The sequence below is a fragment of the Squalius cephalus genome, assembly GCF_949319135.1.
Source record: "Squalius cephalus genome assembly, chromosome: 16".
NCBI classification, from domain to species: domain Eukaryota; kingdom Metazoa; phylum Chordata; class Actinopteri; order Cypriniformes; family Leuciscidae; genus Squalius; species Squalius cephalus.
This window is the reverse complement of record NC_137137.1, coordinates 23,697,558-23,725,537: the sequence shown is the minus strand read 5'-3', so window position 1 is coordinate 23,725,537 and position 27,980 is coordinate 23,697,558. Positions and strand designations below refer to the sequence as shown.

The following is a 27,980-nucleotide window of genomic DNA, read 5'->3' as shown; positions in this document are numbered from 1 at the left end:
TTCATTGACGTCTTTTTTGAGTCAATCCTATTTGATTCATTTGGATTTTGAGACTTTCATTTCGCCGGTTTTTTATACTGTCTGTGTCTATGGTTTAGCCCTTGCATGATCCATACACAGCTGTCTGAGAAAACCTGCTACAATATGTGCTAAAACTGACAACGGCACCGTAATCGTTCTTTTCTCATATAATACGCTTAATGGCTTTAGAAAGTGATATTGATAAGCACCAAATTTAGTACACAATATAGGCCTAACTTATTAATAAAGCATACTTTGTAGAGGCAAACAGATTATGAACAACACCCAATGTGTGTGTGTGTGGCTGTCATTTAAATTTGTCCACGAAAATGCCTTACGATTTCAGGATAGTTTCCTAATATATTGCAACAAATCAATCAGTCCAATGAAAACAATCCAGTGAACGAACGAAGTTTTTAAAAAGTGTAATTTGCCATCACTGCTCGACTGTCACGCGCCGGTTCGCAATCGCATCATTCTAAAATTCAAACAGAAACAAATAACAAATACGACTGCGGTGCGGTCTGATTTTTACCAGGCAGTTTCTCAGTCGCGATGATGAGTGAAAATAGCTCAAGTGGTCAGGGAAAAACAAGCTGGGCGGAACTTAAAGATCTCGAAAAAGGAAGACGACGATCAGTGTATGTTGAAGGCAACAAAAATGAAGAGAAAAAGGAAGCTGAAGGTGAAACCCACCGCTGGGTCTTGAACCCACGGAGTCACTTCAGGTAACGTTAACGTTACTTAACGTTGACACAGACTCACTAACGTTAGCCTGGAAACTAACGCTCACCATATTTCATATTAACCAAGCTAACGTAATTCAGTTTCTAATTATTCAGTATCAGCATATGGTAACTTAATTAGGAGTGTGATCATTGTAACGTAAGAATGTAGCCTATATAGACTATATTGACGTCTTATTTTATCTCTAGAACATGAATGACAGACGAGAACTGATTATACTAGCAGTACATATTTCACATTCACATTTTTAATACACGCGATTAAATTTAAATAAATATAAGTAATATAAAATATGCTAAAATTAAAAAAATGTAAACTTGCAATTGAAATTAATAACGTGTGCTACTAATGATACTATGTGATATGTACCATGTTTTTGCATGATAATTCAAGGTATAAAGTCTTCTTTGGCATTATTATCACTATTTAAATAAAAAAAAAATGTTGTCATGAGGATGTAATGTCTTCTTGTGTCTGTCAATGTGCCATTAATGACATCAGAGTGATCTAAAAAGAAATGTTAAAAATTGCCTTTTTCTGTCTTTTAGGCACTGCTATCTTGTGTATATGGTGGTCTTAACATTTGTGAACCTTATAACAATTCCTCTGGACATTGCATTTTCTGATGATATGCATGGAAGTGCCCACAAATACTGGGTGGCTTTCAATGTATTCTCAGACCTCCTGTTTTCTGTTGATGTTGGCCTTAATTTTCGAATGGGCATTTTCGGTGAAGACGGTCAGGTATGAAGTTGAACATGCCTTCATTGTCTTGTATGTCTATAGTGTAATATTAATATTATTATATTATGGCTTTACGTTTCTAAAATACGATTAAAAATGGATACAATGCATTCCTGTTTCTGTCTAGGTCATCCTTGATCCGAAATTAATAAGAAAGGATTATTTCCGGTCTTGGTTTGTTCCTGATGTGGTGGCTGCATTTCCGGTCGACGTTATCATTATTACTGTGGTAATTGTATTCATCAGTTAATATCGCTCACACTGATCAATTGTAGAGATACTTCTTACAGTACAACCAATTCACCACAGGAGCATTTTGATTACGTTGACACTACTTCACTGATGGCTTCGAAGTTGGTGCGGATACTCATGTTTGTGAGGATTCTCAGTATGATCCGTTTACTCCGTGTGCCAAAGCTTCTGAGATTCTGCTTTGAATTGGAAAGTGTAAGTTTCAGCACAACTCACTGTCATGATGCAAGAAATTTTCAATGGCAATATGTTCACACTGTACAGCCAGAGGAGAACTTCCCTTGCCACAGTCACCTTTGGCTTGCTCACAGGGGAAAAAATAATAAATGAAAGAAGGCACAATTTCAAAAAGTTATGAAACTTTAAAAGGAACTTCCAAATGATCACATATGGAATTTAAGATATTATTTATGTACAGTAGCACTTTACATTGTTTCAAAGCTTGACTTGACAGATGCGTAAAAATAAAGGCTCCAATAAAAAGGCTGTCATAGTAAATGTTATATCAAGAAGGACTTGTTATTCTAGTTTTTCAGAAAACCATCTATCATTTAAAGGGATAGTTCACCCAAAAAAGGAAAACTTTGTCATAATTTACTCACCCTCATGTTGTTCCAAACCTGTATGAGTTTCTTTTTCTGTTGAACAGAAAATAAGATATTTTAAAGAATGTTGGTAACCAGACAGTTGGCAGCACCTATTGACTTCCATAGTATTATTTTCCTACTATGGAAGTCAATGGGTGCCTTCAACTGTCTGGTTACCAACATTCTACAAACTATCATCTTTTGTGTTCTAAAATATAAAAAGTAACATAGCAACTCAAAAACCCCAAACAGCCTAAATAGTTTTTTAATAATAAGATTTAAAAATAAGATGAAAGGATTTTTTAATTTTGTTTTCTGAAGTATTTTCTATATATATATATATATATATATTTTTTTTTTTTTTCCTCCTCTGTCATAACACGATAAACCAGCAAGCAACAGGACATTTTTGGTTGTATGTTGTACGCTCTTACTGTTCTATGGATACTTAATGTTTTATTATCTTTCATTTTAGTTGTCTGATGTACAGCTTGAAGAAGTCAAAAAGTTATTCAGGGTTGTCTCACTTTTCCTGATGACGGTCCTCATTTGGCACTGGAACACTTGCGTTCAGTACTTCATATCTGTAATGGAAGAGTTTCCCCAAGACTGCTGGGTTGTAAAAGAGAAAATTGAGGTATGTCTTATTTTTTATTGCTTATGCAGGCATTTGTTTGACATGATGTGTTCAACATGTGTTCCTTTTTTTCTGTTACATTTTGCAGAATACCTCGATCGGGGAAAAATACTCCTATGCTTCCTTCAGAGCTTTCTCTCAAATGGTCTGGAGATCAACTGACTCACCAACACGTACGCCGCACAACATTCTTTCCACATTAATTATATTTTTGAGAAATGATAATCAATCTGATAATTAGCCTTTGGTGCAGAATCACTTTTACGATCAGGATTTGGGATTTTTTTTTCAAACCTGTGATACAAAGTTAGTTAATCTATGATGTGCTGTTACTTTTAAGTGATCAGACATGTGATTTCTATCTGCCAGATGAAAACAAAAAAGGCAATGGCTTAGCCATTGTGGCATGAGCAAACACCACTGAAAAAGTAGTTTACATTGAACTAAAGTGATTGCCTTTTGTTTTTTAGGTGTGGATGAACGGTGGATAGCTGTTGTTAGTATGGTGACTGGATATGTAATGTGTATTGCATTTATTTCTTGGATGATCACAGCATTTGGGAGCATTTCTGCGACTGGCAATGCATACAAGGTAAATGTGAATTAAAGCTGAGTTCAAATTAAAGCTGTTTGTTTATTGTTTGTATTTGTTAAGTTTGTTTATTCAACAAATAAATACAAGGCGGCTCTGATGATATTATGCCATGATATGTAAATATTTCAGATAAACCAGCTACAATCCTCCACAATGTTCCAAAAGCTGCCCAGAGTGTTGCGCCAACGAACCACTGCCCAGTACAAGTGGCACTGGGATAAGAAGAACATCCTTGACATCATGTCAAAACAGCTCAGAATGGTTTCTAATTGATTCATAAATATAAACTTCAGATAACACACAATATGTTTTTCTGCTGTTCAAACAATCATTTGACTAAAAAACAGTATTTTTTTATAGAAATCATTTTTAATAGTGCTGTTTTCGGTTTCAAAGGATATCATGGCAGAGAGATGCTCCAACCTGTTGAACAAAGGCATGTTTTTGTCGCACAACAAAGAGTTCACCGAAGCCATCTTGATGAAGTTGGACAATGAGTTCTTCAATGCTGGTGACATCATAATTCATCAGAATGCTCAACCCGACAAAATGTTCTTCATTGACTGTGGACGGGTACTTGTGAAGAACGAGGCTTTCCAGATGGAGCTGTGTGATGGAGATTACTTTGGAGGTGATGTATGAGAAACTTACTGTTGTGTGATTCAGTTGATAAGTAGTCTCGTGTAGAGGTTCGGCATAAAGTCAGGTCCACATTGCAGTGCTAGTCAAGTCAAATTTAGTGCTTTTCACATACACATTGTTTCAAAGCAGCTTTACAGAAAATCATGTTAATGTTTAAAATATCTGAATTTCTGCATGCCTCTGATACCTTTGTTTCAGCTGCCTGATTTATATATATATATACAGTATATATATATATACACTGCTCAAAAAAATTAAAGGAACACTTTGAAAACACATCAGATCTCAATGGGGAAAAATATCATGCTGGATATCTATACTAATATGGACTGGGTAATGTGTTATGAACGAAAGGATGCCACATCGTTTGATGGAAATGAAAATGATCAACCTACAGAGGATTGAATTCAAAGACACCCCGGAAATCTAAGTGAAAAAATGATGCAGCAGGCTTGTCAATTTTGCTGAAATTTCATTGCAGCAACTCAAAATGGTACTCAGTAGTTTGTATGGCCCCCACGTGCTTGTATGCATGCCTGACAACGTCGGGGCATGCTCCTAATGAGACGACGGATGGTGTCCTGCGGTATTTCCTCCCAGATCTGGACCAGCGCATCACTGAGCTCCTGGACAGTCTAAGGTGCAACCAGGTGATGTCAGATGGACCGAAACACAATGTCCCAGAGGTGTTCTATTGGATGTAGGTCAGGTGAGCGTGGTGGCCCTTCAATGGTATCATTCCTTCATCCTCCAGGAACTGCCTGCATGCTCTCGCCACATGAGGCCGGGCATTGTTGTGCACCAGGAGGAACCCAGGACCCACTGCACCAGCATAGGGTCTGACAATGGATCCAAGGATTTCATCCCGATACCTAATGGCAGTCAGGGTGCCATTGTCTAGCCTGCAGAGGTCTGTGCGTCCCTCCATGGATATGCCTCCCCAGACCATCACTGACCCACCACCAAACCGGTCATGCTGAACGATGTTACAGGCAGCATAACATTCTCCACGGCTTCTCCAGACCCTTTCCTGTCTGTCACGTGCTCAGGGTGAACCTGCTCTCATTTGTGAAAACCACAGGGGACCAGTGGCGGACCTGCTAATTCTGGTGTTCAATGGGAAATGCCAATCGAGCTCCCTGGTGCTGGGCAGTGAGCACAGGGCCCACTCGAGGACGTCGGGCCCTCAGGCCACCCTCATGAAGTCTGTTTCTGATTGTTTGGTCAGAGACATTCACACCAGTGGCCTGCTGGAGGTCATTTTGTAGGGCTCTGGCAGTGCTCATCATGTTCCTCCTCGCACAAAGGAGCAGATACCGGTCCTGCTGATGGGTTAAGGACCTTCTACGGCCCTGTCCAGCTCTCCTAGAGTAGCTGTCTGTCTTCCTGGAATCTCCTCCATGCTCTTGAGACTGTGCTGGGAGACACAGAAAACCTTCTGGCAATGGCACGTATTGATGAGCCATCCTGAAGGAGCTGGACTGCCTGCGCAACCTCTGGAGGGTCCAGGTATCGCCTCATGCTACCAGTAGTGACACTGACCCTAGCCAAATGCAAAACTGGTGAAAAACAGTCCGAAAAGATGAGTAGGGAAAAAATGTCAGTGGCCTCCACCTGTAAAACCATTCCTGTTTTGGGGGTTGTCTCACTGTTGCCCATCTAGTGCACCTGCTGTTAATGTCATTAACACTAAAGCAGCTGAAACTGATTACCAACCCCCTCTGTTACTTAACTGACCAGATCAATATCCCAGGAGTTTAACTGACTTGATGCTATTCTCTGATTAAAAAGTGTTCCCTTTATTTTTTTGAGCAGTGTATATATATATATATATATATATATATATATATATATATATATATATATATATACACATACACACACATAATAGATAAATATAATATACTATATACAGTGGGGAGAACAAGTATTTGATACACTGCCGATTTTGCAGGTTTTGCCACTTACAAAGCATGTAGAGGTCTGTAATTTTTATCATAGGTACTCTTCAACTGTGAGTGACGGAATCTAAAACAAAAATCCAGAAACTCACATTGTATGATTTTTAAGTAATTAATTTGCATTTTATTGCATGACATAAGTATTTGATACATCAGAAAAGCAGAACTTAATACCTGGTACAGAAACCTTTGTTTGCAATTACAGAGATCATACGTTTCCTGTAGTTCTTGACCAGGTTTGCACACACTGCAGGAGGGATTTTGGCCCACTCCTCCATACAGACCTTCTCCAGATCCTTCAGGTTTCGGGGCTGTCGCTAGGCAATACGGACTTTCAGCTCCCTCCAAAGATTTTCTATTGGGTTCAGGTCTGGAGACTGGCTAGGCCACTCCAGGACCTTGAGATGCTTCTTACGGAGCCACTCCTTAGTTGCCCTGGCTGTGTGTTTCGGGTCGTTGTCATGCTGGAAGACCCAGCCACGACCCATCTTCAATGCTCTTACTGAGGGAAGGAGGTTGTTGGCCAAGATCTCGTGATACATGGCCCCATCCATCCTCCCCTCAATACGGTGCAGTTGTCCTGTCCCCTTTGCAGAAAAGCATCCCCAAAGAATGATGTTTCCACCTCCATGCTTCATGGTTGGGATGGTGTTCTTGGGGTTGTACTCATCCTTCTTCTTCCTCCAAACACGGCGAGTGGAGTTTAGACCAAAAAGCTCTATTTTTGTCTCATCAGACCACATGACCTTCTCCCATTCCTCCTCTGGATCATCCAGATGGTCATTGGCAAACTTCAGACGGGCCTGGACATGCGCTGGCTTGAGCAGGGGGACCTTGCGTGCGCTGCAGGATTTTAATCCATGACGGAGTAGTGTGTTATTAATGGTTTTCTTTGAGACTGTCGTCCCAGCTCTCTTCAGGTCATTGACCAAGTCCTGCCGTGTAGTTCTGGGCTGATCCCTCACCTTCCTCATGATCATTGATGCCCCACGAGGTGAGATCTTGCATGGTGCCCCAGACCGAAGGAGATTGACCGCCATCTTGAACTTCTTCCATTTTCTAATAATTGCGCCAACAGTTGTTGCCTTCTCACCAAGCTGCTTGCCTATTGTCCTGTAGCCCATCCTAGCCTTGTGCAGGTCTACAATTTTATCCCTGATGTCCTTACACAGCTCTTGGCCATTGTGGAGAGGTTGGAGTCTGTTTGATTGAGTATGTGGACAGGTGTCTTTTATACAGGTAACGAGCTCAAACCGGTGCAGTTAATACAGGTAATGAGTGGAGAACAGGAGGGCTTCTTAAAGAAAAACTAACAGGTGTGTGAGAGCCGGAATTCTTACTGGTTGGGAGGTGATCAAATACTTATGTCATGCAATAAAATGCAAATTAATTATTTAAAAATCATACAATGTGATTTTCTGGATTTTTTGTTTTAGATTCCGTCTCTCACAGTTGAAGTGTACCTATGATAATAGTTACAGACCTCTACATGCTTTGTAAGTAGGAAAACCTGCAAAATCGGCAGTGTATCAAATACTTGTTCTCCCCACTGTATATGTTAATATATATTAGGGGTGGAACGTGTCGTGGATTTTTCCCTAAACCTAACTATCCGGGGCGTCTGCACTCGACACCTGCCTTAATATCCGGGGCGTCTACACTCGACACCTGCCTTAATATCTGGGGCGTCTGCACTCGACACCTGCCTTAATATCTCTGGCGTCTACACTCGACACCAATACCTTAACTCTCTGGCTCTGAAGTATTACTCTAACTAAGTCACTTTCACCTAACTTACTTGTTCTGTTGCTGCGCAGCATAAATGACAGACAAACTCTGGCAATTGTCCCTTAAATGCTTTTAATCACGGCCGGGAGAGTTTCTCGAGCAGTTCTCAAAGAAATCTCACCCACATAGAAAAATACATCAGGTTATATAGGATAAAAACATGACGCACAGAAACCAAATCACCTGCCTAACTCATGACTTTTAATGCTGTCATTTACTATTAACAGATTGATGTAAGCCCCCTCCTTTCCACCCTCTGTCTAGTGGCATTTAGCAAAAAACACAAGTAAGGTTAAAAGTTCTGTTGATTACTCAATATATCACGAGTCAGCATAGACAGATATTCTTGATTTTTGTTATAGTCAGCATTAAACAATTTTTCCATCACCCAAATAGACAAGAACAAAACGTCCTAGTACAATGTGATTCCAAGTGTTAGAATGTTAGACCTAAAAAGAGGAAATAAAATCATGGGTTAATACTGTTAGTATCAGAGTTAGTTCAAAATACAGTTTATTATTTTATCCTTTAATTTTTCTGTCACATTTCCCCTCTTTGGTCGTAATTTTACATTAAACGACCATAATCAATTTCCAGACCTGTTTAATTTCGCACATTACGGTAATGGCTCTCCGGACGATCAATTGGACGCATCTGCATCTGGTTAACTGGGTGCAACTGCTCATAGTGGTGGCTCTCTTCTTCCTCTTCCACAATGCTTCTGACCAATCTCCCCATACTAGCTCGAATACATTTGATTACACATCCAATCACGGTTGCTACAATCAGCACGGTGACAATTACTGGCAATAAGAGTTTAAGAATGGGTCCGAAGATATTACCAAAAGCATTGTGGAAGGCATCAGCAACCCAATCTAATCCCCATCCCATTACCTTGTTCTTTGCCTGTTCATCCTGCCACAAATCATTCCGCACCTTTGACATATCGTCTAGTACTTTTGAAATGGAACTGCCCTCTTCATCGTAGGCCGGGATATAGGTACAACATTCTTTACCAATTTTGACACACACTCCCCCCTCCTCTGCCAGAATTGCATCTAGTGCCATTCTGTTTTCCAGAGTCACTTGTCTAATGGCCCCCACCTCGCTTTTCAAGAGTGCCAGAGCTAATTGGGTGTCGTTTGCAAATCGAAATAGTTCATAATGGATTCTATTAATCCAGTTCATTGAGTCAGTTACAGCGTTATGGATCAGAAAAGCCTTCCAAAACTGAGCATTTCTAGCAATTACACGGTTTTCTTCGGGGATGTCAGAAATATCATGTCTCCACCAAGTGTCATCATCACTTCTCTTTAAGGCCCTTTTCCCTCTCCTAGATTTTTCCACATAGCCAATTTTAATTCTCGCTCTGAGTTGAACCAAAGCGCAAAGACCATTCCATGAAACAGGAAGACTGGGATATGCAGTATGACCGCACAACCAGTAGTAATCAAGAAGGACATAAGCCCCTCCTGCAAGGTGGTCACTTTTACCTGTGGGCTCATAACAACTTACGTCGTGGATAGTCTCACACCCCTCAAGTATCCCTAAGAATTGGTTTCCCCTTTTTGATCTATAACACTCTTTAAATTTTTGGTTTGGAAAAGGCCAGACCTTTTTCTTCCCCTCAGTAGAGAGGGAGAGCATTGGTGCCGGAATAGTTACATTATCACATTCAATTGGAAATTTCTTACGGAAGATTTTTCGGGAACATTCTGACCCCGGTCCAGCTACGTAAGACAAGATACACTTCAATTTGTGACCCTCAACTGGCTCTGGCAACAGAGGATATGGATACGCAGCGGAGAAAGAGGCATGAGCACAGACATAACAATCTTTGTTAGGTGCAAATTTTTTAGCTGTGTACTCAGCATATTTCCAGAACAAATTTAACCCATACTGGTTTTGGTCGGCGGCGGATGAGTAGTCATGATGAACAGGCACTTCCCTTTTCCCTCTAACCTGATCACTCACTGGAAAGAATCCAAACAGAAACAGTAACATGATCAAAAGCAACACACCTACAAATACAGTAACACATATGCTATATTTAAACATTCTGTCAGACCACATTCGTTCCCAGGTGCCCTCCTCGTCCCGTTGGCCCCACAGACGTCTGAATCGTTCCATCTTCACCTTGATAACTCTTTGCGAGTTGTCGCAAGGTCTATCCCGCGTCGGTAAAGGAGGTCTGTTACCAGCACAGCCTGTTTTCCTCTACTTATCGCTTGCCGGGAGTTGGTGGGGCTTGCAGTGCGATACGTGAACCCAGGTGTCACGCTCAGCAACCTTGATTGCTGTATTTGTTGTTAGAATGATCTCGTATGGACCCAGCCACCTCGGGTTGTTCCACGCCTTGCGTCTGTGGTCCTTGATCCAGACCCACTGTCCTGGTTCGTAAGAGTGCTGTGGTTCCGTACCTGGAACTGGTAAGGCAGCTTTTACCTGAGAATGAATTGTTTTAATGGTTTTTGTTAGTGACAGTATATACTTTCTCATTTGCTCATCCACCCCCGCCAAACCCTCCTGGGGAGGAGGTTCAATTCCTACTCGCATGGGCCGACCTGTAAGAATTTCATGTGGGCTGAGGGCTGTTCTTGCCCCTTTTCGGGCTCTTATGGCCATTAAAACGATGGGCAGAGCTTGAACCCATGTCATTTCAGTTTCGGCCATTACTTTACACAATTTGTTTTTTATTGTTTGATTAAGTCTCTCCACTGCCCCCCCGCTTTCGGGTCTGTAAGAACAGTGCTTTCTCAAATTTATTTGTAGCCCTTTTGCCAATTCAGTTATTACTTTATTTACAAAGTGAGTTCCGTTGTCGCTAGACAGTTTTTCAGGTACGCCCCAACGGGGAATTATTTCTTTGATTAGAGCTTTTGCTACAGCCGCAGCATTAGCTTTTCTGCATGGGAAACACTCAACCCACTTCGAAAACATATCAACAATGACAAGACAATACTTATATCCTTGGCATGGTGTCAGCTCAATGAAATCCATCTGCAGGTGCTGGAAAGGAAGGCTAGGTGTGGGGTGGGCAGAGTAAATAGCTTTTTTACTCTGTCTTCCCACATTATTAGCTTTACAGATGTGGCAATTTCGGCAGAATTTCTCTGCTACTGATGTAAATCCTGGAGCCACCCAGGAAGTACTTATCAGATCATTCATAGCTACTTTTGAAGCATGGTCTAGACCATGAGCCCAATTTGCAAAATTAGGGTACAGTTGTTTAGGTAGAAATGGTTTGTCTGTTTTGGTATCTTTCCAGACACCTTCGTCATCTTTCCCACCCCTCTCTGACCAAATTTTCAATTCCCGTTTAGTACCCAGTCTCTGAATTTCATTTAATGACGGTGGTACTTGGGTGCTGTCAGTAGAGAGAGATTTGAAACCTATAAAGTCAGTCCCTCTGTGTCCTGTCAGTGCTGTGTTTTTTGCTACAGAATCAGCAAAGTTATTACCTTTTGATACTTCGTCACCGGTTCTCATATGTGCACTGCATTTGCAAATTGCTATTTCTCTTGGCATTAACACATTTTCAAGTAATTTATCAATCAATTTTGAATGTGCCACCGGTTTCCCATTAGCAGTGAGAAAACCTCGATTTTTCCAAATCGCTCCATGGTCATGACATACACCGAATGCATAACGTGAGTCGGTATATATGGTGACTGAGCGATCCTTGGCCAATTCACATGCGCGTGCAAGTGCTGCAAGTTCTGCTGCTTGAGCTGAATGATTCTGTGGTAAACATTCAGTCTCAACTATCTCAAATTTTGTGCAAATTGCATATGCAGTTGAAAGCAATCCTGTATGTGGATTTCGGAGACACGATCCGTCCACATAATAAATCAATTCAGGATTTGGTAATGGTGTGTCTAATAAATCGAGCCGCGGCTTTGTCACTATTTCTACTACCTGTGTGCAGTCATGGGGGTCCCCGTCTTCGTCAGTTGGTAGAAGTGTGGATGGATTTAACACGGTGCACCGTTTTAGTGTGACATTTGACATTGTGAGCAGGACATTTTGCCAATGCAGTGAACGTGCAGCAGTAAGATGAGCTGTCCTTGACTGCATCAACAAAGCGTGTACTGCATGGGGAACATACACTGTTAACTGATGGAAAGCCACCAAATCTGAACATGCCAATACTGCTTCGACTGCAGAGGCTACGGAACGTAGACACTGTGGCATTCCCTGTGCGACAGCGTCTAATCGTTTTGAATAGTAGGCAATCGGACGGCGGCGATCCCCGTGAGGTTGTGTTAGGATGGCAGACATGAACCCCTTTTTCTCAGATACGAATAATTCAAACACTTTTTCATAATCTGCCAACCCTAAGCTAGGCGCGGTAGTAAGTGATAACTTTAGCTTTTCAAATGCCAGTTGACGCTCGTCTGTCCAGGTTACTGGATCAGTCATTTTTTGAACCTCATGCGCTGCCATGAGGAGAGAGTTTGAAATTTCAGCATAATCTTGGATCCATGGACGGCAGTATCCCGTTACCCCTAGAAACGACATCATTTGGGCTTTTGTATTTGGTTTCGGAATTTTTCGGATTGCCTCAACTCGATCTAGGCCTAAAGCTCGGCCATTTGCTGAGATGAGGTGGCCAAGATATCTCACTTCCTCTTTCACTAACTGCAGTTTATTTTTAGACACTTTATGTCCATTCTCTGACAAGAAATTCAGCAATGCACGTGTGTCACATTCACAGGAGGCTTTATCTGGAGAACAGATTAATAAATCATCAACGTATTGAATTAATGTACTCCCCTTTGGTGGGATGAAACTTTCTAAATTTCTTGAAAGTTCTTCTGAAAATACAGTCGGGGATTCTGTGTACCCCTGGGGCATTACGGCCCAGGTCCAGCGTTTATTTTTGAAGGTAAACGCCAGCCAATATTGACTATCTGGGTGTACTGGGATTGAAAAGAATGCATTTGCCAAATCGATCACAGTGAAATGAGTAGCGTTGTTTGGTATTTCAGTTAGGATTATCGACGGATTTGGCACTATCGGAGACCGTGGTTGTATGGCTGCATTTACTAATCGCAGGTCCTGAACAAAACGCCAATCACCTGAGGCCTTCCTAACAGGAAGTATAGGTGAATTTATGGGTGAATTTTGGCAAGGCACAATAGCACCTTTTTCAACCAACGCTGCATGTACTTTTGAAATTCCTTCTACAGCTTCTTTACTGAGAGGATATTGAGGCCTAAAGGGCCTATGTTGAGTTTTTGGTGTGATAACGAGTGGCATTGCATTCTTTATTTGGCCAATATCAAATTTATCTTTAGCCCAAAGAGTTTCTGGGATTCCTGATAATAAATCAGAATTGTTTTCAATTGTATCAGGAATTATTTTTCTCTCCTCACTGCACAACCTGTGAACTGTTAACATCTGCATTGCTGAATATGCTCTTACCCCTTCCTCATTTTGATAATAGCCATCATTGTTCCAAGTCCAACCTCCTTTCTCAACTTGCTCCGTGAGCCACACCCCTACTTCCGCCCAGGAGCTCCCTTCCTTCTTTCCTACAGAGACATGAGGCTGAACTTGCAACTGTTCAAAGAAAGCAGATTGAGAATGCGTTAGTTTTACAGTAAATGCAGAGAAATGCTGTGATATTAGAAGATATTCAAGAGTTATTTTCTCACCCAACTCCTCACTAAACCATTTCTCCTCATACTCACTATTTCTCTCGGGGCCCACAAACCACGAGGTACAATGGAAATGAGATGGCTTTTCATAGTCTGTTGGTAAAAACTCATACTCTGCATATGGGTCAAACGTTGGGTTTATAGCCCAGTTATAATACCAATTTGGTGACATTTGAGCAAAAATTCCATTATTTGGTATCACTGTTATGCCTTCTGATGAAACATCTATGGTCATTCCTAATTTAAACATTAAATCTCTGCCTAATAAATTCAAAGGGCATGTTTCAGAAATCAGAAATGGGTGTGTACATGTTCTATCTCCATCTGTCACTGTTAATGGCATTGACAATCTTGCAATTTGTGCTAACCCTGATATACCATACGTTTTACGAGTTTGATCAGAAAGTGGTAATTTGTCAAACCTGGATGCTGTCTCGGTCGTGAGAGTTGAAAACACAGCTCCGGTATCGATTAGAAGTGAAACTGAAAGTCCTTGTATAGATATTGTCATCATTGGGTTTGAATTGGGGTCTTTAGTCAGTTGTGTCAGTTGAATGGCTGTTTGAGTGTCTCCCTCCTCATCCTATGCAGTCCTCGACGGCCTCGGTGGGGGCGGAGGGAAAGAGGAAGTATCATGCTGCCTGTAGTTCTGCTTTCTTGGCGGATAGCTCTGCTGCTGTTGATATTGGTAGTGGTTTGGATACGGCTGTTGCTTACTTTGTTGTTGATATTGATAGTTGTTGTTGTTCGGACAATCCCTCCTCTGGTGTCCTCTCTCTCCGCAGTTCCAGCATACATCTCCCCCCTTCCCATTTCTTGGGTGTTGTTTGTTGTTTCGGTTATTTGGCTGGGATTGGTAAAACATATACTGTGCAGTCTGCAGTTTGTTCTCCTTTTCCGTGTTCTTCTTTTCGTCATTCTGCTCGGCATGTTTTGCGTGTTGCATCACCACTTCCAGATCTTGCGCTTCCCATGCAATACAGGTCAGTCGCACAGCTCCCTGAATGTTTGGAAGCAGGCCGTTGACGAAATGATGTTTCAGAACTCCAGTGTTGTCGGTTCCTTCTGGAAGACCTGCACATTCATCGACAACAGTCTTTAGTCGTGCAAGATAAGCAGTAACAGCCTCACCTTTCACTTGCTTTGTGTTAGTGATTGCCGCCCAGTCTGGTTTGATAGGGAAAGCCAATCTCAGTCTTTCAATCATCGCTGTCCACTGAGCTCTCCATTCTTGAGTTTCAGTTCCTCCTTCGTCCAGTCGCGGCAGGGCGGGGTTGAACACAGCCGCTGGGGCAGCTCCACGAATTTCAGCCCACTTCAGCCCAAGTTTGCCACTGAAAATGGCAGCCCAGTCTCGACCTGTGGGTTTATAAGTCACATCAACATTTGTTACTGCGACTATGAAACGTTCCACTCCCTTTTCTGGGTTTGGGAGGGCAGCTGTCACGTTTCGTAGTTCCTCCAGATCCCATGGCCGTTCTAGCCACACAGGCCCATCCGCACCTGGAAACTGAAGCATAGGCAGATTATATGTTTCTTTGGGTTTTTCTCCTGCTACAGAGATTGCCCGAGTTTTCATTGGGTGTGGGAGAGATGGTTTTTCAGCTGCTTTTCTTTTGACACTTTTAAACACACGTTTGAGTGGCGTCCTGAGTTCAGGCGTCATGGCTTCATTTAACAGTTTTCTTACTTCTTTGTAGATGACCCCTGATTCCCCTTCGTCCTCACCCGAACTTTCGCCTTCTGTTTCCACTTCCTCTTTCTCCGTCCCTTGGAGCAGGCTTGCAGAGCCTCCAGCTCCTGACGCGTGTCTGACTTCCTCCTCTTCATCTTTTGCAGCATTCACACTGTATGGAGGGGGCTTTGCGACGGGCGGTGGCTGTATGTCGTGCAGTTCCTGCTTCCTCTTCTTTGTCTGTAAAGCAATCAAAGATTCTGCAGCTTTCTCACCTTCCATCTGTCTTTCGTAACGTGTTTCAGCCTCTCGCTCCCATCTTCGGAAGAGTGTCCAGTCAATCCTTCTCCGTTTCTTTATGGGCAAAGTTTCAAGGAGGCGTCGTGTCTCTCCTAGAACTGAAACACTCAAAGTCCCACAATCAGCAAACTGTCCCTTTGTCAACTTTGACCACAGCTGAACTTGGTCAATTTGTTCATCCCCCAAATTCCACTTTCTGACCAACTCTTTCAAAGGGCCCTGAATATTACTTTTTTTTGTTCCTTTTTTAGCACAGCAGTTCCCCATTTTAGATTAGAAGCAGTTCTTCAATTGCAGAAATTGGCAAAAAACAATTTAATAGAAAGAGACAATATTCAAACAAAGACAAGCAAGTACTTCGTTGCAGGAAAAGAAAGGAAACAATCTTTATACATTCAGTTTACTGGATATATATCAGATGTGTATCTCCAAGCCCAAATTGGTGGAAATCTTGGAATGGTAGTAATAGGAATTAATCCTATTTCTCCTGTGGCCCTGTCTATATAAGGTCTTAAATTTGGCTTGGTTACTAAATATAGGGATGTTTGCCCTATTTGAAACCCTGGTTCTGTGTGTGGCTGGTTCCACGCCCTTGTACAACCGATTCCTAATACTGCAGAATCTTCTTTAAATATTTGTTCTATCTGGCCACTCAATCTCAATCCTATACGTCGCTGTACATATGTATATCTTGTTAAATAAAAATTATATCTTTGTGGTAAATTTAGTTGACTTTCGTCTTCTCCATAGGATAACGGGACACACCGTTTTAATTTAGCCAGTTTCTTTCTTCCTTTTTCTTTTAAATCTTTATCAATTTATCATATTTCATCACAATTTTATCTTTATCATTAAAATTTAAATCCCTTTTTCTTTTTTATTAATTTCAGATTAACAAAGAAAAACAATTTGTTTTGCACACATCAAAGGAAAACAACCAGAGTTTGTGAAGTCCTATCTTACCCTAAAAGTTCTTTTTCTTTGCCCGTCTGGGATGATTCCTCCGTCGGTGTGAGGTCCCCGGTCCACTGCTGCAAAGTTGGCAGAATTGAATGATACCAGATGAGAAATAAAATAAAGTTCCTCTTTATCAGAACTTATCTAGTTTTTTCCTTTTGACCGGAACCCCAACCGACGAAAGGGAGGATCCTATCCTTGGGCTCCTGGCTGGCTCGCCAAATTGTCGTGGATTTTTCCCTAAACCTAACTATCCGGGGCGTCTGCACTCGACACCTGCCTTAATATCCGGGGCGTCTACACTCGACACCTGCCTTAATATCTGGGGCGTCTGCACTCGACACCTGCCTTAATATCTCTGGCGTCTACACTCGACACCAATACCTTAACTCTCTGGCTCTGAAGTATTACTCTAACTAAGTCACTTTCACCTAACTTACTTGTTCTGTTGCTGCGCAGCATAAATGACAGACAAACTCTGGCAATTGTCCCTTAAATGCTTTTAATCACGGCCGGGAGAGTTTCTCGAGCAGTTCTCAAAGAAATCTCACCCACATAGAAAAATACATCAGGTTATATAGGATAAAAACATGACGCACAGAAACCAAATCACCTGCCTAACTCATGACTTTTAATGCTGTCATTTACTATTAACAGATTGATGTAAGCCCCCTCCTTTCCACCCTCTGTCTAGTGGCATTTAGCAAAAAACACAAGTAAGGTTAAAAGTTCTGTTGATTACTCAATATATCACGAGTCAGCATAGACAGATATTCTTGATTTTTGTTATAGTCAGCATTAAACAATTTTTCCATCACCCAAATAGACAAGGACAAAACGTCCTAGTACAATGTGATTCCAAGTGTTAGAATGTTAGACCTAAAAAGAGGAAATAAAATCATGGGTTATTACTGTTAGTATCAGAGTTAGTTCAAAATACAGTTTATTATTTTATCCTTTAATTTTTCTGTCACAAACGGTACATGTATTCGTATTGAACCGAAACGGTACGGGCGTCACGGTTCGGTGCATACATTTACACGGAGAATACATGGTATAAAAATAAATAAAACTCGCATGCAAATTATTTAATGTAATGCGGAACTACTGTTAGAGACGCAGGTTCTTTAGGGACACCTAATCTGTAGCCCCGCCTTAGCTCTGAAGCAGGCTGCGATGTAAAGATTGCAATGCTGGAATATGTTGTGTGTGTGTGTGTGTGTGTGTGAGAGAGAGAGAGAGAGGGGCGCGGGTGCGATCGAAAAGTTGCAAAGTGTTTACTTATGTTTGTGTGCGTGTGTGTGTGAGGCACGATGAACAGTGGAAACATAAAAACATACTCCGTCATTTTTCCGTCATGTTAATTCAAATTTTAAGGAAAACAAATATATTAATCTGAAATATAGCTAATTAATTTTTAATTCATTCAGGTACAATTACCAAACATCTTTTTGTCTTTTTATTAATTTAATTAATAAAATAATTATATAAAACTATTGTCAGTGCACTACAAATAAACTGGTTCTTTGCCTTTACTTTATTAATAAAACTTAAAAATACAAGGCTTAAGTAATTTATTTTCCTTTGGTGGTACAGCCTGAGACATGCACAAGCCTTCTGCATTTTTGTTTTGCTTTTCCCTCCATTGTACCGAACTCGTACCAAACCGTGATGTCTGAACAGAAGTATAAACCGAACCGTGACTTCTGTGTTCCATTCCACCCCTAATATATAATATATTTTATATTTCTGAATATTTTATATATATATATATATATATATATATATATATATATATATATATATATGTTAACAAATATGCTATTTTTAAGAAATATTTAAAAACAAGAACATTTAGACATCAAAACATGCACACTTATAGCGGGTGTTTACACTTTTTCTTTAAATGCAGTTTGTTACATATCAAAAGGAACCTTGTCTGTCGCTACGTTGTCAGTGTCCTCTTTACTCTGCAATGTTTTTCACTGCATGAGAAAACAGACATGTGGTGTGAGAGCGTGAGAACAGCGTCAATTACATGAGTTTCACACTCAAAATGCTCAGAATTAGATTACAGAGCTTGCCAGATCAAGAAAATGTTTTCCCAGTTTTGTGTGCAGTATTGATCAGATGGTCAGTCAGATAATATTTGCTGTGAAACTCACGTTTTAAACAACCAGCCTCATACTCACCATTTTAAGTTTTGTGTTTCTGCAGAGATCAGCTTCCTGTTTGGTGGAAGGCAGTTGGCCACAGTTTCTGCGCTGACCACCTGCAGCCTTTTCACCCTGTCATTACAAAAGTTTCAGGAGATTGAGGAAGAGTTCCCACATGTTGTGAACGAACTGAGGGGAGCAGCTCAACAGCATGAAAATGATCTAGAAAGTAAGTCTTGCATTATGAGTTGTTTTGTACGGTCATCTTAGTTTTGTTGTGGCCATGGCACATTAACTTGTGGGAACGTGATAAGTTGTGGCCAAGAGATCATTTTGTCAAGTTAACGCATCCTTATTTCGTGTAGTAGTGGGAAGTTCGGATCATTTTACGAACTCAGATCTTTGAATCTCGTTCATCAAAATGAACTAATATTTTTTCGAGTCATTTCGTTCATTTCAGCAGAATGTATTTAAAATGTTACATGTTAGCCAAATTCCCCAAACACATCAAATGTTGATCGCATTTAGAATAAGAAAAAAATTGCAATGCAAGGAAAAGGCCAAATTATGAGAAACAGAAACGATTAATTAATTGATCTTGGTCTTCAGGCTATGCAGTCTGTTAGTTTACCTCACCTCCCGAAGCTGTTCGTTCATCCCGTGACATCCTCATAAACTGAGCTTTGCAGTCTGTAGTACTGGATACAGAATTGATTAGTTCATGTTTCGAGTCTATCGACTTCGGGTTCGAGTCATTCGTTCATCACATGACAGAAGAACGAAAGACTCAGAAGAATCAGACCCAAAGACTCGAGAGGTGAACTAATCATTTCTCTTTCCGGTACCGACAGCAAAGCCTCTATGTGACTGACAGGAAGAACGAAAGACTCGGACCCGAACCCGAAGACTCGAGAGATTAACTAATCATTTCTGTTTCCAGTACAGAACCTATTGGATGTTGCGCATGCGCGGTCAACACAAAATGAACAAATCACTCTCTGAGACAACTCGGTAGTCCCGAGTATTACACCGTGTGCTTACTACACGCAATGATAATATGTGTGATAAATAAGTGTGATAAATGACATGCGATAAAAGGTATCTTTTCCATGTTAATCAGAGTTGTTGTCCTAACCAGCCGCGACGGCGACATGTGACGATTCTATTTTAGAAACGTTTTTTCTGCGATGTCGCGCTGGAACAACAAACACAAAGTGTGCCAATGATAGTCACAGGTACTATTTATGTGCTTTATTTAATGTTAAAAGCATGCAATGTGACTTTGAATATCATTTAGTGCTCCCAGCTTTGTAGCTGTAAAAGCAACTATGGATAATTCACCTCAGATCTTGAAATTAAACAAGTGGAAACAAGAACGTTTAAACTGTGAACAAACAAGTATATTCTTTGTTACGGCCTAAGCCTTATGAGTGTTGTATTTGTATTTTATCTGTTTCTGTGCTCTGATTAGTTTCTTTCTCTTCTTTCTCTTGTTAGGCTCTGCCCCTGCGCACCTGTGCCCCGTTGCTCTAATGGCTCCTGTTGAGAATACAAGCGGAGTGTGAAACAGAATGAGGCACACAGCGGTTTCATTAGCCGTATAATAAATGTTTAAATTGCACTTTGCCTCGCATGTCCTTTTATGTTGCTTACCCCTTTTCCAACGAGCATTTTAAAAACAGGGGTTCGTAACATCTTTGGCAAAGATTGTTTTAGTAACTCAGTAGCCTATGTATTTTTGTGTAATATTTGTGAATTTGATTATGTAGCCATCTTATCCATTTTCTTGCGAGTACCATCAAGATTACTCTCTGGTGCTGTGAACCTAATTCTATTCTCAGGATATTTTTATACCCTACAATTTATAATCGTTTAAATATTGATTGCAAAGGATGGAAATTGACCCAAACAATCTGTAAAATAGTTTAAATGTGCCTTATCCATCACATTCCGTGGCTGTTATTGGTTCATCATTACTATCATCAGTAACAAGATTAATATTCTTTATTTACACGTATCAGTTCAGAAGGTGCCAAATACATCATTGTTATTATTAATCAAGTAAACAGAATAGATGTTGTAATAAGAAAAAGGGGAAAAAACACATTCTGTTCATTTATTCTACTTCTTTCCAAGTAGGCTACTTCCAGTTTTCTTTGTGGTTCTATTGGTGTTGTTCATAATCTGTTTGCATCTACAAAGTATGCTTTATTAATAAGGTAGGCCTATATTGTGTACTAAATTTGGTGCTTCAATATCACTTTCTTAAGCCACATTATGCGTATTATATGAGAAAAGAACGCTTGATTACGGTGCCGTTGTCTGTTTTAGCAGACTACTGCCATCTAGTGGTAGCAGGTTTTCTCAGACAGCTGTGTGTGGATCGTGCAGGGCTAAACCATAACTGTGTATTCACAAAAATGTCTCTATTTGTACAAATTGCTACACATTCATTCAATTTAGAATTTTGCACACGCAAGTCGAATGGCATTTGGTTGTAGACAGTAAAACATATCTGCAACATTTATCAAGTTCATGGATTATAGTGCTTGCACGTGTTAATCATTTTGATACTATATTCATCCCATATTCAAAGTATTGTCAAACAAAACGGAGGCTAGCTCGACACTCCCTCCTCCTCATCCTGTCCCCTCCCTCCCCCTCCCTTCCGTGCTTCCTGAAAGTCATGAACCATTTAGGACAACCAAACTGGATTTACCCACCTGTCCAGCAAAAACAGAGCCACCTGAATTTCGGATTGGATGCCCTTCTGCCGGCGGAGTTCTCGCCACCTTTTGAACGCTTTTCTGATGTAAATTCGGGATTTCGCACGTTCCCTCTCTTTTTCCCTCTTCTTTGTTATTTGTTCATCAGAACGTCATCTCTTTAGTCGTGTGTCGGCCATATCAAAGAATATAATTTAACGTTAGTCGTTGTCTAGGACATCTCTCCTCTAGCTAACTTCCCTCTTCATGCTTCTCTCTCCTCCACTCCCCACACCCCCCTTCATGTGCACGCGCACTAACCCCCCAAGCCCCATCCCCAAATCATTCTTGTCGGTTATTGGCTGGAAGACTGTTTGTTATGTTTCGTGGTCCAGGCTGGGCCAGTTTGTTTTTCTTGCCGTTTGTGGAGCCTGGGCTGTCTACAGAGATCGCGCTTTTTTACAGTGTGTTCTTGGGACAGGCAGCTAGCGGATAGTGAGGAGATGTTTCTATAAAAAAGCAACAACAAAAAAATTGTCAGTAATTTGAAGGCAACTGAATATCTGTGTTTTCAGAATTAAGTAGTAGGAAATTACTAGTCATCCAGTTTTTTTATATTAGCTATGCATTCCGGTAATTTTGTGAATTGGGAAGTTTCATCATGGTGCGAAGAAATATGCAGCTAAGTATCATCAGCATAACAGTGAAAACTAATGCCATGCTTCCTAATTACATCTCCCAAGGTTAGCATGTACAGAGTGAACAGCAACGGTCCTAGTACTGAGCCTTGTGGTGCCCAATACTGAACTTGTGATCGATGAAATCTCTTTGTTTGCTACTACAAACATAACAGTCAGATAAGTATGATTTGAATCATGCCAATGCAATTCCACTAATGCCAACATAATTTTCGAGTCTATTTAAAAGAATGTTGTGGTCAATAGTATCAAATGCAGCACCAAGATCGAGTAACATTAATAGTGTCAAGAGATACAACCACGATCGGATGATAAGAGCAAATCATTTGTAACTCTAATGAGAGCAGTCTTAGTACTATGATATGGTCTAAATCCTGACTGAAAATCCTCGCAGATATCATTTATTTCTAAAAAGGAACATAGTTGTGAGGATAACGCCTTAAATCTTTGACAGAAAAGGTAGATTCGAGATCGGCCTGTAATTGACTAATTCTGTACGATCAAGTTGCGTTTTTTTAACAAGCAGTTTAATCATAGCCAGCTTAAAAGTTTTTGGAACGTATCCTAATGACAAAGATGAATTAATGATATTAAGAAGAGGATCCATGACCTCTGGAAGCATCTCTTTCAGTAGCTTAGTCGGTATAGGGTCTAACATACATGTTGTCGATTTAGATGATTTAACAAGTTTAACGAATTCTTCCTCTTCTATGAATGAATCAAATTTTTCCTTAGGGAGACTACAATGCACTGCCTGATGCAATACTGAAGTAGACGGTTGCATAGTAATAATTTTCTCCCTGATGTTATCAATCTTATAAGTGAAGAAGTTCATAAAGTCATTACTGCTGTGCTGCTTGGAAACTTCTAGGCTTGAAGCTTTATTTTTCGTTAGTTTAGCCACTGTTTCAAATAATTACACTCAGTAACCGGTTGTGATGATCTGATGGAAGCACTTGATCTGAAAGCACAGCATTGTCATCATCATCAGCGCCATCAGACCCAGATTTACAATGATGATGAAGAAGAAAAAGGAAATCATAGCCGGAGTGAGAATCTCCCATGAGTATCTATCCCACCAGATCTTCAATCGTGAGGAAAGGCCTGAGAGGACTTTGTTGAGAACCTCCGGTGTGTCATTGGCAGGAATGGGAACTTCAGGAACCCCAGAATCTGATTTAGTCTCATTGTCCGAGGCTCCATCTCTCTCCTTATCCTCTGAGTCCTTATGTTGCAGCTCTAACTGAAGGGGTTCAGAATAACCCTCCTAGAAGAAAGACAATTCTAATGATGGTTAGATGGAGACAGACATGTACATTTTCATGAATTAAATTCTAAGAATGTAGAGCAGGGGTGTCCAATCCTTCTCCTGGAATGCCACTCTAATACTCCTGCCTGGAAGTTTCTATAGTGATCCTATATATCTTTATTAGCTGGTTTGGGTGTGTCTAAATGGGGCTAGTGCTCTGCTCGATAGGGTTTTTCCTCCAGGAGCTAATGAACACCCCTGATGTAGAGCATGTCTGACAGTTTAAAGAGTACGACAGGTCAAGTGATCTAAAATTGTTACATACATATGTGACCCTGGATCACAAAAATAGTCACAAGTCGCACGGGTATATTTGTGGCAATAGCCAACAATATATTGTATGGGTCAAATCATCAAAAAAATTAAGCAATAATAATAATTAAGCAATGCAGCAATATTGCGAACATAAATGGACAACTTTAAAGGCAATTTTCTCAATATTTAGATTATTTTTGCACCCTCAGATTCCAGATCTTCAAATAGTTGTATCTCGGCCAAAAATTGTTCTATCCTACCAAATCATACATTGATGGAAAGCTTATTTATTTTTAGTTATTTTAGCTTCCAGATGATGTATAAATCTCAATTTCAAAAAATGTACCCATGTGACTGGTTTTGTGGTCCAGGGTCACATATAAGAATATACAAATATAAGACAGGGCAAAATAGTTTACTATACACATTTTCTAGATAAATTTCTCTTTTAGATAAAAAGCCAAGTCTAACTCGTTCATTGTAGTGGCCAAAGCCGTTTCAAACAACTGGTGTTCATCCATAGCCATCTTGCAATGTTTACTAATGACTTTGACGTCACAGTGCCTATCAGATAACCCGATGTCATTGGTGCAGCTCGGATACAAGGGCATATTTAATGAGCATCATTACTCGATGTCAAAGTAAACTCGCAGAGCAAATTCATCTTGTGCTCTCGCGAGAACTCTGGATTTCCAGGATACCCATCCACTGCAAACAACCAGAGACAGTGCAAACTGTGTGCAGCACGCACTTCATTCACGATAGAGGCAGGGTGGAGTTTTTCATTGGTTAAAAATGTGCAAAAACCCACAGAGAGACGTAAAGGGTGACCAATAGTAGGGTTATGTTAGGGTGGCTATAGCAAACTGACCCATTATTGTTTTCTCATTATGCTTCAGCTGGCTTGACTGAGGTGCCAGTGTCCTCTGTTGGATTTTCTGAAGCTTGGGGAATGTCGACTATACATTCTGACTCAGCAGAGACTGGAATTTGGGGAATGTTGAGTGATTTGATATTAAACTCACATATGACACTGTTGATAGCATGGAGGCCCTTAGCACAACATTCAGATGCATCACCAACTAAATCGTAAAAGGCGCCATCGTCATCAATTTTAGAGGGACTGGTGGGTTCTTCTTCAGTAGGAGGGAATTCTGGGTAACAGGTGATATGCTGAGAAGTCTGATCTAAAGTGGGTAATGACATCAACATATTAATACTCATATTACTGCAGCTAAGATTGCGCTAAATTATGAAGTGACTTTGTAGGGGCATTCTCTCAGGACACATCCTTTCTTTCCAATTTTCCAGCTGTCAGTCAGTGTGCACATATGCCTTAGTTATGGCAATGTTTAATAGTGTTTTCTCAACAACTTGCACCATGAGAATTGTTTTTGAGTATCAATTTAAAGTTACACATGCCTGAGGCCCCTACATGTTCCATTACGTTGCCTTTCTGAATTCTGTAGTTTTAATTCATTCTTGTGCATATATATATACTAGTGTAAAGTGCCCGTGCAAAATCAGTTTTTGTGTGTTTTTAGTAATTGTTGGCTCGGTGTATTTGAGTGCTCATTGTTACAATTACACAGCAAAAGTTCAGTGACATTTTTATTTGTGCATGGTAGAAAGCAAATACTGATACTGACATTATGGCATACAATAAATATGGAAAATTGAACTACACGATTGAGGGAGCAGGCTACACAGTGAACTCTGAGAAAACGCTACGCTTGAGCAAACAGTTTGTGTATAGGCTACTACAAATGATGGCCGTGAAAGAGACTGTGAACACACTGAATAGGATATGTTTAGTTGGTGAATAGCATAGGCTATTACACAGTTGCGATAATGTTAAGCGCACCAGAATAAAATATAATATTCAGAAATAAACAGTGTAGCTGACTTACAGATTCGGTTAACATCCACAAATAAATAAGCGCGACGATTCAGGGAGTAGCTACACGGTGAACTCTGAGAAAATGCTACTTAAGCTCCGCTGCTTTCTTTGACCCTCTCTGTCTCTGGTCCTGCGCTGTGCTCACTAGGTGTGCAGTGTGAGAGGGGGAGTGGCTTGCGCTCTGTGCTCACTCAAGGCTTGTTCGACTTCATGCAGCTCTGCGCAGACCGATCAGTGGCTGATTTGAAGCAGTGCATGCCGGTTAGAAATTTTGTCCGACTTGATACAGCACCGACGCCACGTGACTGTGACGTATGCCATCAAAGTACCGCAAGAGCGATTCGAGAGTAGTCGGAGAACTCAGCCAGCGCAGCTTCTCAAGAGCGGCTGCACAATCTCTGATGACAACACAGCTGTTCCACGATTGGCCGAATCCACCTCATGACAACAATCACGTGTGTTTCGTGTTTACTCGAACACCTTCAGTTCCACTAATGCTCACAAATCTGTTTTTCATAACAGTAAATTCTCTTTTCATGTAGTCACAATGTTATATTGTGTCATGTTTATGAAAATAAAACTGATAAAAAAAAATATAGACCCCACTACATTGGTATTTAAATAGTATAGGCTTATGTTGAACTTTATTCTTGTACAAACAGACGCTGTTGCAGACATAAAGTATTAAATGGAAACGTATTTGAAACATGTATTTGACAAATATTGCATTTATTTCACTTCAGCTGTGGTAAAGTATGCAAACACCACGTGAATGGTCACTACGGGAACCAGAAAGTGTCCGACTTCACGTTGGACACGCGACAACTCTCTCCGATCGGTTACATCCAGCCACAGCCGATGTTGAACAGTGTGCAGTGTGAGAGGGGGAGTGGCCAGCGCTGTGCTCACTCAGTGTCAGGGTGAGAGGGGGAGTGGCTTCAGTGTGCAGTGTGAAAGGGGGAGTGGCCTGCGCTGTGCTCACTCAGTGTGCAGTGAGAGAGGGGGAGGGGCCAGCAGTGCTCACTCAGTGTGCAGTGTGAGAGGGGGAGTGGCCAGCTGTGCTCACTCAGTGTCAGTGTGAGAGGGGGAATGGCCAGCGCTGTGCTCGCTCAGTGTCAGGGTGAGAGGGGGAGTGGCCTGCGCTATGCTCACTCAGTGTGCAGTGTGAGAGGGGGAGGGGCCAGCTGTGCTCACTCAGTGTGCAGTGTGAGAGGGGGAGTGGCCAGCTGTGCTCACTCAGTGTCAGTGTGAGAGGGGGAATGGCCAGCGCTGTGCTCACTCAGTGTCAGGGTGAGAGGGGGAGTGGCCTCAATGTGCAGTGTGAGAGGGGGAGTGGTCTGCGCTGTGCTCACTCAGTGTCAGTGTGAGAGGGGGAGTGGCCAGCTGTGCTCACTCAGTGTCATTGTGAGAGGGGGAGTGGCCTCTGGTCATGCGCTGTGCTCACTCAGTGTGCAGTGTGAGAGGGGGAATGGCCAGCGCTGTACTCACTCAGTGTCAGGGTGAGAGGGGGAGTGGCCTCAGTGTGCAGTGTGAGAGGGGGAGTGGTCAGCTGTGCTCACTCAGTGTCAGTGTGAGAGGGGGAGTGGCCTCTGGTCCTGCGCTGTGCTCACTCAGTGTGCAGTGTGAGAGGGGGGGTGGCCAGCGGCTAGAGCGACAAAAGCCAATGTGTGCCTCTTTTACCGATATATTTAACAATGTATTTTGCATTTCTAATCCAAACAATGCCAAACTTGGTACTGCACTTACTCGTGCCCGTAGTAAGACACCTGTCAAGTTTGAAATCCACTAACGGTTCGAGAGATATGCGAATAACAGACACACACACACACACACACACAGACAGAAAGACGTTCCTGTAATTTATAGATAAATATAATATTCAGAAGGAAACAGCATAGCTGACTTACAGATTCAGTTAACATCCACAAATGAATAAGCGCAACGATTCAGGGAGCAGGCTACACAGTGAACAATGAAAAAACGCTACGCTTGAGCAAACAGTTTGTGAATAGGCTACTGCAAATGATGGCCGTGAATAAAACATAATATTCAGAAGTAAACAGTGTAGCTGACTTAATGTTTAGCTGACTGAGTGTTTATGTCAGAATGTTTATTTTTAAACCATAACCCTCTAATGTCAGAATGATTATTTTTAAACCACAACCTTCTAAGTGCTTCTTTTACCGATATATTTAACGATATCTTTTGCATTTCTAATCCAAACAACGTCAAACTTGTCACCTAAAGCTTACTGCAAACTTTTTTATCTAGTTTGCTAAACAAAATAATTGCAGAGTCTTCAGTGTTTCCAAAGCACAATCAGTACAAAACAGCAACAGTGTGGCCTGCTTTACTGTAATAAGGGGTCCACTGAAGGCAAGTTGTAAA

The 27,980-nt window shown here is 41.1% G+C and overlaps 1 protein-coding gene across 2 annotated transcripts; it reads left to right on the top strand.

Moving 5' to 3' along the window:
* Positions 1-380: 380 nt before the first annotated feature.
* LOC307174181 (potassium/sodium hyperpolarization-activated cyclic nucleotide-gated channel 1-like) lies at positions 381-20,346 on the top strand. 2 transcript variants are annotated; one of them, XM_079897897.1, is made up of 11 exons: positions 381-749; positions 1,317-1,512; positions 1,640-1,741; positions 1,822-1,959; positions 2,827-2,988; positions 3,077-3,161; positions 3,459-3,580; positions 3,713-3,844; positions 3,980-4,214; positions 18,787-18,954; positions 20,223-20,346. In XM_079897897.1, the coding sequence occupies exons 1-11, from the start codon at positions 577-579 to the stop codon at positions 20,288-20,290; spliced, it is 1,581 nt and encodes a 526-aa protein (XP_079754023.1). In that variant the 5' UTR covers positions 381-576; the 3' UTR covers positions 20,291-20,346. The 2 variants fall into 2 exon arrangements, with proteins under 2 accessions (XP_079754023.1, XP_079754022.1); XM_079897896.1 differs by having other exon boundaries at positions 3,459-3,586; positions 20,223-20,303.
* The last annotated feature ends 7,634 nt before the right edge of the window (positions 20,347-27,980 follow it).